General features: G+C 46.0%; 1 protein-coding gene across 2 annotated transcripts in view; it reads left to right on the top strand.

The window, feature by feature from the left end:
* Positions 1-70: 70 nt before the first annotated feature.
* UBTD1 (ubiquitin domain containing 1) overlaps positions 71-11,533 on the top strand; it is a 56,989-nt gene continuing 45,526 nt past the window's right edge. The window contains exons 1-2 of one of the 2 annotated variants that reach the window (XM_070431859.1): positions 72-479; positions 5,315-5,353. Coding sequence is in view for 1 of the 2 variants with exons in the window: in XM_070431858.1 (XP_070287959.1) it covers positions 410-479 (70 nt within the window). In the remaining variant the exon portion in view is untranslated. Of the gene's footprint in view, positions 480-5,314; positions 5,354-11,533 lie in introns of both variants that reach the window. The other variant, XM_070431858.1, reaches the window with a different exon arrangement.

The raw sequence follows: 11,533 nt of genomic DNA, 5'->3' as shown, positions 1-11,533 counted from the left end.
CCGAGGCTGGGAGCGGGCCGGGCGGGGGCGGGGTTAGGCAGGTGAGTGACAAGCTCGGGGGCCGGCCCAGCCGGGAGTCCGGAGTGAGCCGGGTGTAGCTGCGGCGGTGCCCGCCCCCTCTCCGCCCCTCCAGCGGAGCTGTTCTCCGGCCGGGCACCGTCGCGGGCCCCCCTGGCCCGGCCACCTGGGACTGTGCTGGGGAGTCGGCCACCTCCCTCTCTCCCCTCATCCGCAAAGTTTGTGGCGAAGCCGGCGCCGGGGCAGAGCGAACCCCAGGGGGGAGGTCGGGGAGCGCCCGATGACGGACGGCAGGAGCCGTTGACCCCGGGCGCCGCTGTCCGGGACAGGAGTGCGGAGCAGTTGACCAGCCCGCCGCCGCCGGTGCATGGGGCCCGGCTGAGGATCCAGCATGGGCAACTGCGTGGGGAGACAGCGCGGAGAGAGGCCGGCCGCCCCGGGACACCCCCGCAAGCGAGCAGGTAACGACGGGGAAGGGAGCAGGGCTACGGGCGCCCCTCCTGTTGTCCCCCTCCTGGCCTGACCTCCCACGGCTCCTGGCGCCTGGGTTTTCCCGAAGTGAGACGTGGAGCGGGGGCTCCCCACCCCTGGCTGCCGAGGGAGCCGAGTTGGGGCTACTGGGAGCCCTGACCCGGCTTCGAGCTCAACTAGCTCCAACTGGGAAGCCCGGGTGGGGGCGGGGGCGGGGGCAGGAAATGTTTCCAGACCGCAGCGGGGCCGGCGGAGGGGAGGGGGCCGGGGCGGGGCGCCGCTCGCCTGGCCCCCGGGCCGGGGTCGGATGCCGGCCCGTTGGGGCGCAGCGAGGGTGGCCGGGCGTCCCCAGAACTCAGCGAGCGAGGCGAGAACCGCCGCTCCTTCCAAAGGCTGTGTCATTTCTTTATCCGGCTGCAGATCGTGTCTGCCGGAATCCGACTTGCAGAAGCACCGCAGGACTCTGGGAAAGAAATCTGTATTTTCCCCGCAGGGCTTTCTGGAGTCTCCGGGCCGTCTCGGAGTGTTGGAAAAGTGGGGAATCGCCCTGGGGTTTGTTGGGATCCTTCCCGGCCGTGGGAATGGGATCTGCTCCCCGGTGATTCGCGAGGGCCGGGCGGCGCCTGCTCACTTTCTTGGTGCCCTCCGGTCCCGGCGCTTCGCCTCGGGGAGAAGTCTGACGGTCGTTTCCCCAGTCTCGGCCTCGTACTGACTTCCTTCTCTGGGGGTGTTGCAAGGACCTTCTGAGAATGATAAAATCGTGGACGTTAGAGGTGCAAGGCGCCTCCGAAACCTGTCTAGAACCCAAATAGACCCGATCTCCTCCAATCCGAGAAAGTCCAGATCCAGCGAGGTTGAGTAACTTGCCCAAACCCACACAGCTGGTTAGTAGTACAGCTGGGACTAGAACAGTCTCCTCTCCCACCCAGTTGCCACATATCCCCTGATGTAAGAGAAGCCACAGGCAGAGTAGTTAGTGAAGTGGAAACTTTAGTTGGAGTTTCCTGACTCCTTTGACGCCGAAGGTGTGTTGCCTGGGTTGCAGAAACTGGAAAGGTGGATGAGGGGGAAACATGGGGGAATCGGGAAGGATGTCTGTGTGGTGGACAGGATGACTTGTAGAAGAAGAAATGTACTTTTATGGGGGAGAGGTGGAGGGGTAAAATTTAACATTGAGATCCTCTTGGCAACCTGGGCCATTCTGACTGAGGAAAGTTGATTCTCAAACCCAAGCGCTCTCTTTCATTCATTCATTCAGTTAACAAATGTTTATTATCTATGTGCTCAGTTCACATAATTGATTTTGTTGCATTTGAAACTCCTACTTGAAATTCTCCCCTTCCTTTTTTGGCATTATTAGACTATCTTGTGTGTGTGTGTGTGTGTGTGTGTGTGTTTCTCAGATCACTGCTAGGTGTGGACACACCCATGGGTCAGTTTGACATTTCATTTTTTTCTCCCATTACCCTCCTTAGAGAAATCGTATTCAGTGTCACAAACCTTTGTCCATTGGGAATACCCATATGCTGTATTTTCAACTATTTCCTCGTGAACATTAGACTAATATCTCTAAATGCCCACTGGACACTCTGATGTAGTTATCCTCAGATTCCACACCTCTAAAACCAAGCTCTGCATCTCTTCCCTCAGTCCCCTTCCCTTTGCTCTTCCATTCTTCCAGATGCCTAACTTTATTCTTTGAAAACCTCTCTCTGCTGACTTTTTCTGCTTTCTGCCCTCTTCCTTCCAGCCAGTCACTTGGACTTGCTGTTTCTTCCTTCACCAGGTCTTACAAACCTGCCCCTCCCCACTGTACTTCACAGCCTTGTCACCTCAAATGCAACTCATCTTTCAGGATGAAGTTAGTTCCCTACCAAAGGCAAGTTCATCTTCAGTCATTCATCCAGTGCCTGTACATGGTGGGCAACCCCCAGATGATGTTTATTAAAATTAACCTGTTCCAAACCATATAGTTCTATGTTCAGAAAAAATTTTGTATCTCCCCTTGTTTACAAGAACAATCCTTCCATTTAAGGTGTGATTTCTTTCTCTTCCCTGACAATAAGGCCACCAGTGTTTGCTCCTGCTATTCCCCACTGCTTATTAAGAGCCTTTCTTCCCTTTAAGTTCCACCTCAAACCCAATATTTTTCTAGAAGCACCTTGCCTGACAGTTTCACCCCCTCCTCAGTAGATCTGATTGCTTCTTCTGAGAACTCGTTCAGATACATCATGTCACTTACTTAACAATTGTCTACTCCATATTATTAGTCATTTCTTTGATGTTTACAGTCTTTTTTTATTTAATATATTTTATTGATATTTTACAGAGAGGAAGGGAGAGAGATAGAGAGTTAGAAACATTGATGAGGGAGAAACATCGATCAGCTGCCTCCTGCACATCTCCTACTGGGGATGTGCACGCAACCCAAGTACATGCCCTTGACCGGAATCGAACCTGGGACCTTTCAGTCCGCAGGCCGACGCTCTATCCACTGAGCCAAACCGGTTTTGGTGATGTTTACAGTCTTATATCAGCAACTACATTGCAAGCCTTGAAGAGTTAGGTTCTGTCTTATCCTTGTGTATGTGTGTCTGTTTGTCTTTCTCATTCATTCATTTAACCATACACACAGGCACACATACATACTCGACACTTAGCTCAGTGACTTATACAAAGGAAGCACTCAATATTTGTTGACTTTAGAAAGCTGTCTCAACTTCATCTTACCATCTGAATTTTTCATGTAAACATTTTATTGAAGTATATTTCTACATTTTCTACCTTCTAGTGTGTAATTTTTGCAATTCTGTGGGTCCTAGCTATAAATAGCTTTATTAATATCCAAAGCCAAGGGGAACTATAACATGACAAGTTTGGTATAAGGGAAGGAATCCTTAATCTCAGTGTGCACATGGCATTCCTATAATATCTACAAGCTTACCCTTTGCTAAGGACAGTTGTATGTTGTAACACTAATGCTTAAAATTCCCCTAGCTCCTACAGTAATGCTAACGCTAATGCTTACCTTTCCTTGGTCACTGATGTAATGGAAGAAAGCCTCACAGAGAGCTAGCATATGAGCGGTAGTCTTGGGCCTGTAGCTGGGTGACCGTGGGCAAGTCATCAGTCCTCTCTGGGTCACACTTTTAATATTTGAGAAAGGGAAGAGGGATTATACTATATCATTAGAGAGCCATTGTAATCATCTTCACAAAGGGAACTGTCCAACTTGAAAGTCATTGAGTTGAAATCTTATGCATTGTCACCCTTTGGCCTTAGTTCTGTCTTCCTAGTCACTTGACAGGTGAAGCAGAGACTTGACACCCACTGGTCAGGCAGTATTGCATTAGCTGGAAGAATTAGGCGGTCCTCTCATCTCATCAAGTTTTGTGATTGTCACTTTTTAAAAACTGTTATTCAGCCCTAGCTGGTTGGGCTCAGTGGCTAGAGCGTCGGATTGCGGACTGAAGGGTCCCAGGTTCCATTTCGGTCAAGGGCACATGCCTGAGTTGCAGGCACGATCCCCAGTTGGGGGTGTGTAGGAGGCAGCCGATCAATGATCCTTGTTTCTATCTCTCTCTCCCTCTCCCTTCCTCTCTGAAATCAATAAAAATATATTTAAAAAAACAGAAAAACCTGTTATTCATTTTTAAAAACTGTATTATTGAGAGTATTACAGATGTCCCTCCTTTTTCCCTCTTGTCCTCCATAATCCCGTTCCCACCCTGATCCAGGCCTTCACCACGCTATTGTCTGTCTTCATGGGCAATGCATATTGTTCTCCAGTTAATCTCTTCCTGCCCACCACCGTTAACTGTTACTCTTAATGCAAACCCAGTGGTCTATGTTCTCCCCTTCAGATCCTGGGTGGCCCTTGCATACTTCAGAGAATACTTGGGGGTTTACTCCTTTGGGGGGCTCCTGCCACCCCGTACATATACCCTGGGTGGATCAATAGCTCTGCCCAAGAAGTGAGTAAGGCAGCCCTTCCCCTGGCCACCCCAAGATGAAATAGAGGTGGTAGAACAGGCCAATCTCTTGCCCAGCTCCACCCTTTGAGAATGTGGCAGGGCTGAAACCCAAATATCTGACTCTGGTGTGCCAGGCGTATCCACTTACATTCTGGAATCTCAAGCTAGTGATGGACAGACCCAGGGCCCTGTTTTGGGCTGGTTGGGTTTGGCAACGAATCAGCATCTCATTGTGTGGGCTGCTGTGGCTATTCTTGAGAGAGGAATTGGGCAACTTCTCCATTTGCTCAGTAAATATTTACTGAGTGCCAGGCACCTTACTGGCTGTGAACAGACCTGGTCCTTGGCCACATGAAACTTACAGTTTAGGGGGACAGATAATAAACATATAGTCTTACAAATTACATGTGGTCATACATGGAAATCCTGTATGATTATACATATAATTATGTATTGTTATTATATATGCTGGGGACACCCACATTTATCATTTCAACCCATCCTGTCTAGCCTTATATAGTTTGCTGCCTACATAACACATCTAATGTCTAAAGGGCTTCTCAGATTAATATGCCCCAAATAGAATCCACACCCTTGCTCCTTCCACACTTTCCCATCACAGTTAATGGTGATTTAATCCTTCCAGTTGCCCAGGCCCCCAACATTCTAGAGTCATCCCTGACTCCTCCCTTCCTCTCACATCCCACATCCACTTAATCAATAGATTTTGTTGGCTTTGCCTTAAATATATCCAGAACCTGACTCTCACCGTCTTCACCACTTTCACCCTGGTCTAAGCTACCATTGGCCTCTTCACTGACCTTCCTACTTCCTCCCTTGTCTCTCGACAGACTATTTTGAGCACAGCAGCGAGAGTGATGCTGTAAACTGTAAGTCAGATTTTGTTACTCCTTTGCTCCCATCTCATTCAAAGTCCTCGTGTTGGCCTACAAGACATAATAGGATTTTCACCAGCTTAATTTTCTTAAACCGTCTTTTGCTCTTCATTCCCTGTTCCAGCCTCTGATATCTGAATGGGTCCCTCCCTCCCTCTTCTCCTCCATCTCCTCAAACATTGCTTTTCAGTTAAGCCCTCCCAGGCTATTCTTTTAGAAATCGACCTCTTCCCTTCACCACCTGTTCTCAGCATTATCTACCACTATTCCCTATTTTATTTTTCTTTACATCACTTATCATTACCTGACATTGGCTGTCTCCCCTACTGGATATGGCCAGGGATTTTTATTTGTTCATTCCTTGGTACCTAGAGCAGCGCCTGGTGTATACTAGATGCCTAATGATGAAACTAGTGTGTGTAACCGAATTGGTGAGGTTTATAGAAAAGCAGGAATGAGCAGATCTGATTGGTTCCCATCTTAGATGGGTGTTAGGGCAGGTATTTGATGAAGGGACTTAAGCTGCCACCTCAGAGTGGAGTTCTGTTCCTGGGACTGGTTTCTCTCTCACCCAAGGACTAGGAAGGTCTCAAATACCTAAAGTATAATTCCCTGTGGTTTGGGAGCCTCTTTCTAGAAGATACCAGGGCTGAAGCAGGAGAGCAAAGTGAAGCCCTCTTCTAGGGTTCTAGCCAGGGAGTAGCACTTTCTAGCCATTTTATGTGTGCATCTATGTAAGAGTGGACACCTCTCCCAGGTACACATGGTATTTGTAGTCATAAACTCAAGGGGGAAGTGATGGGTTAGTCTAACAGGCTGAGGCAGGGAGGAGGGTGATGTGGATTCCAGGCCTCTCTACCCCATTGACTTGTTGGGGAATTTTTAGAATCATAGAATTTTAGAGTTGAAAGGAACTTGAAGATTTCTTTAACTTCTCTTTTCTTTTCCAGCTATTAACAAACGAGAATAAAGGTATATCTACTCCCTGCCGAGTTCACAGAAATATGGTGCAACCTATATAAAAACTGCCTGGGCTTCTTTAAGTTTCGAGTGTGCTAAGGCCAAGACATTGGAGGGAAGTGGTCAAAGTCAAATGTATTGAAAAGGGAGGAGGTCTAGTCTCTTTGCCACTTTTTTGAGTGGTGATCTTGGGCCAGTCATTTGTTTGTGCTCAGTTGATCCTCTGTTTGATAAATAAAAATATGATAATATCTCCACTTGACTTCAGAGAGATGTTGTAGGGATAAAATAAGCTGACACTGTTTTAAAAATTGCTTTCATGGCTGCACTATCTGCTCACATATGAGGTCCCAACTCAGAGCCTCATCTGGCATTAATGGGAAATAAACCTTGGTTCTCTGCTCCTTCCTAATTGTGTGTTACTTTGGACAAGCCTCTTGGTCTCTCTGAACTCCGTTTCCCCATTTGTACCCTGCTGACCTCCTAAAGAGGTTGTAAGAATCAAGTGAGATCCTGGATGAAAAAAGACTGTGAACATAGTTTCTATTATCCAAAGCTACAGAATTTTTACACACAAAACCTTAGCCAGCGATTCCCTCCACACCATAACATTGAAGTTTACTCTTTTTAAAGGAACAAAACTATAAAAGAAATGTTTTAAAACATTTTTGGATGGGACTCATTCTGAAATGGATGATATGCTTATAAGCAAACTATGCTGAGCATGAATAACCTCTGCAACTTGAAATGTTGAGTTCGCATCTATATATACAAAGCACTTGCTTGGTGGAGGTGGGGACATCAAAAGCTTCTTTCTCTCAAAAGTCTTTGTATCTGAAAGGAGAGGGGAGATGGGGGTAAACTGGTGGCAGGCAGAAGGAAATGGCCAAGGCAGAGCCTGTTCAGAAGCCCTACCTCCAGGTCCCAGGCAGCAGCATTGGTGCGAGGAGGCTCTGAGTCCTGTCCCTGGCTCTGAATTAGAAGAGTGGGTCTTGCCTGATCAGTTATTGTGTTATGACGGTGTCAGGCCTTTGGGCTTATGAGTCTCTAGGGCAGTGGGCCCCAAACTAAATGGTTCTCTGCTGCTGTGCTTTTGGGGTTCATGTTTCCACCTATAATTGTTGCTCTGTTTTCTCCCTGGTAGTCAATGGTCACTTCTTCCCCTCCCTAGTAAAAATTTGTGGTTAAATACATATAACATAAAATTTATCATTTTGATCACTTTTAAGTGTACAGTTCTGTAACATTAAGTACATTCATGCTGCTGTATAGCCATCACCACCATTCATCTCCAGAACTTGTTTCATCGTCCCAAACTGAACCTTTGTACCCATTAAACACCAGCTCCCCATTCTCCCCTTCTCTCAGCCCCTGGCAACTGCTATTCAACTTTCTGTCTATGAATTTGATTACTTTAGGTATCTCATAAAACTGGAATCATACAGTATTTGTTCTTCTGTGTCTGGCTTATTTCACTCAGCATAGCATTATCAAGTTTCATGCATGTTGTAGCATGTGTTAGAATTTTCCTTATTTTTAGGGCTGAATAATACTCCATTGTATGTATATACTACATTTTGCTTATCCATAAGCCATCATAGGACACTTAGGTTGCTTCCACCTTTTAGTTATTGTGAATAATACTGCTGTGAACATGACTGTACAATTATGTGTTTGAGACCTGCTTTCAGTTCTTTTGTGTGTATGCCTAGAAATGGAATGCTGGATCGTATTTTAATTTCTGAGGAAAACAGTGTACTGTTTTCTTCAGCGGCTGCGCCGTTTTACATTCCCACCAGCAATGCATGAGGGTTCCAATTTCTTCACATCCTTGCTAATACTTGTTATTTTCTGTGTGTCTTTTTTGTTTGTTTGCTGTGTGTGTGTGTGTGTGTGTGTGTGTGTGTGCCCATGTGCGCGCCCACGCTCATTTTTAGGTAGTAGCCATCCTAATGGGTGTGAAGTGGTATCTTATTGAAGTATTCACTTCTTGAAATCCCATCTGCTGGGCTCAAATAGCAGCCCCTCTCATTTCTTGAACTTGTTAGAATTATGCCTAGAGAAAGAGTAGATGGGCTCAAAGTGAAGCTTGACGGGTCCCCCAGAGAGGCAAATACAGGAGTTTGGGTGGGGAGAGTCTGTGACATTTTTCTGGTCAGTCAGAATTTGGTTTCTATGTGGTCAATAGTTGGGATGGATGGATGGATGGATGGATGGATGTCTCCTGTTAAGCAAAGCATTTCTGTGTTATCATTTATCTGGCTCCCAAAGATGTTAATGCTATCTTACTCTGAGCACCACTTTTTTTTAGCTCCTTTTTGCATGTGAGAGATGCAGGACTGTGGTTCAAGTGAAGAATGTAGTGCTCAATGGAAGGTATGGAGTATTATGGTGACATGGTAACATGGTGCTTGTCTGCTGTTCAAGGCCATGTGCTTCTCTCTGAGCTGTTGGGGACAAGATCTCTCTGCTTTCTGAGCCCCCTAGGAAGGGGGACTGAGTACAATGTGCTCCCACACCTCTGACCAGCCCCAGGCCCTCAACTTCTGTATCTATTGCCCTTGGAAAGAGACAGCTGTAAGGAAAAGGTCTGGAGCCCGTTCTTTCTGCAGGGTAAGGGGTGAGGGCAGTGGGGAACAGGGGTGGCCTCATTTGTATCTGTCTCCTCTGGGAGGCTGGCACCAGAGCCCAAGCCTAGGCAGCCAACTGGTCCCCAAGTAGCCTGGATCCTAGAGTCAAGCTCATGGATGTAGTTTTGTTGTCTTTAGGGCTTGAAGAGCTGCAATAGCAACAGGTGGGTGTTTATCATGTGCCGGGAACATGGGAACATTACCATGCAGTATCTCGGTCAATCCTCACAACTATTATCACCTTTTTATAGATGAAGAAATCAAACCTTAGAAAGTTAACACCTCCTGCCTACGGTCACAGCTGTAAACAACAGAACCAGGACTGGAACCCAAGTGGTCTGATTTCAGAGCCCAGGCTTTTGGTCACTGTAGTTTATTTTCACTGGAATTAAATGTTTTTTAAAATAAGCGTTTATTATTGAGTACCTCCAGGCACCATGCTAGATCCATTCAGACAATCATCTTATTTGATTCTTCCCATTTTGCCTATGGGGACATTTTTACTCATTTTACATTTGGGAAAGCTGATGGTCTGGAACAGTGGTTCTCAACCTTCTAGCCCTTTAAATACAGTTCCTCATGTTGTGACCCAACCATAAAATTATTTTCGTTGCTACTTCATAACTGTAATGTTGCTACTGTTATAAATCGTAATGTAAATATCTGATATGCAGGATGGTCTTAGGCGCGACGCCTGGGAAAGGGTCGTTCGACCGCCGAAGGGGTCACGACCCACAGGTTGAGAACCGCTGGTCAGGAAGGTAAATTGATTGCTGGTGGTCATGGAACTCAGCTTAAGTACTTTGACTCAATTCCAGTGCTCATTCCATTGTGCTGTCAGCTCCCTCCTCCAACCCCCATGAAATGAATCTAGGTGGTCAGCTGTGAAGTCTGCCGAACTTCAAGGACAGGGTCCGCTCTGCTCCCCTCCTGTTTCTGTCACCTCCTTTAATTTTCCAGAAGCTAGACCCCAGCCTGCACACTTAGGAGCCACATATGCCTGGCACATAGTAGGTACTCAATAAATATCCATTGAATGTTGTTTGAAGGCTGAGTTTACTAGGAGCAGTAGAATCTCAACCAAGATTGTGTTCCTAAAGAGAAACAAGTAGAATGCAAGCATTGTGTTTCCTCCTCCTCCTCCCAGAAGGAACTGCTCTTTCCAACTCCCAGATGCCAGAGACTTGAAAAGAGTGCCCTGGGTCTGCAGACAGAATTACTCCCAAATTCCCAAGGGAAAAGAAGCAACAGCGTCACATTAGCGAAGTGCTTACAGGATCAGGTGTCATTCTTCGTAATTAATAAGACTAACGATCCATCCATTGCTCTGCTCAGCATTTTACAGTTTTCAAAGTGCTTTCTCAAGTATAATGTATCATTTGATCACCACACCCATCCTGTTAGGTAGGCAGGGCAGGAATCATTTTTCCTGGTTTATGGATGAGGATACTGAGACTTAGTGAGGGTGTTAAGCTGCTCAAGATTATTGACAAAGAAGTGACAGAGTAGTGAGAAAGCCTCAGGCCAGAGCCTTAGTTTCCACATCTGTAAAATGGTGGCAAGGGTAGTGTAGTCGAGGATTACTAGTATATGGGGTCCTGTGTGTAAAGTGATCAGCAAGATGCCCACACACAGCAGATGCTTAGCAAATGATAGCAGTAGGTAGTTCATGATAATAACCAAGGCCAAATTCAGTGTTCCTTTGGGGATTTGTATTCTACTGACTCCTGTTCAGCTTAGAGTGTTGCGAGGAGTGAAGTGTACCCACCCCTATCCCACGGGGAAATCAGGTTTGGGCCTCTCTCTGGCCCTTCCCTGGAGTCAGAGTATATAGAAAGCGCTGGCCATGCATTTATTTTGATTTGCAATATCTGAGATCTTTCAAAGAGGATCTTTATAAGATATAGTTTTCTTTTGGTAGAAGATAATTATGACAGTTATTACAAGCATTTTATTCATGTAGCGACTATTTGCATTTTATTATCCCAGCTCCTCCAGCTCATTAGCCTCAGGCAAATTGTTCTGGATTTGGGGGGGCCTCACTTTCCTTATGTGTAAAATGGAGATAATAGTACCTACTCCATGGGGTTGTCATGAGAATTGAATGAGTTAATGAACATAAAGTCCTTAAATGGTGCCTGGGACATATTAAAATACCCAATAAATGGTAGTTATTATTTTTTACTATTTCACCATGCTTGTCACTGTATTTATACTAGCTGTCTCCAAACTGTTCCTCCCCTCCCCCCCAAGTTGTGAAGCAAGGCCAATGAAATTTATATACAAAACCTAATTTCCATTGAATATAATAGTGCTGACTGGTTATCTATTGTTCTTGTCATTACAATCATTCGTTCAGAAAAGCAAATTGGAAGCAAGTTGCCCAAGAATGGTGTTTGTATAGAGATAGTCTTGAATTCAACTTCATTTAAGAAAACGTGAATCATTCACAAAAACTTAAGAACTTCAACTCTTGTTAGTAACAAATCCCTTGCAACACCTCCACGTTCTTGCTGATTCCAACAACAACTAGTCGTGGGTACTTTTCGGGCTATCTTCTTACAGATGCAAATATTACTTGCCT

This window comes from Myotis yumanensis, unplaced genomic scaffold (genome assembly GCF_028538775.1).
Source record: "Myotis yumanensis isolate MYYU_CA2020_CCGP unplaced genomic scaffold, mMyoYum1.0.hap1 SCAF_13, whole genome shotgun sequence".
NCBI lineage: Eukaryota > Metazoa > Chordata > Mammalia > Chiroptera > Vespertilionidae > Myotis > Myotis yumanensis.
This window is presented reverse-complemented; position numbering and strand designations above follow the sequence as displayed.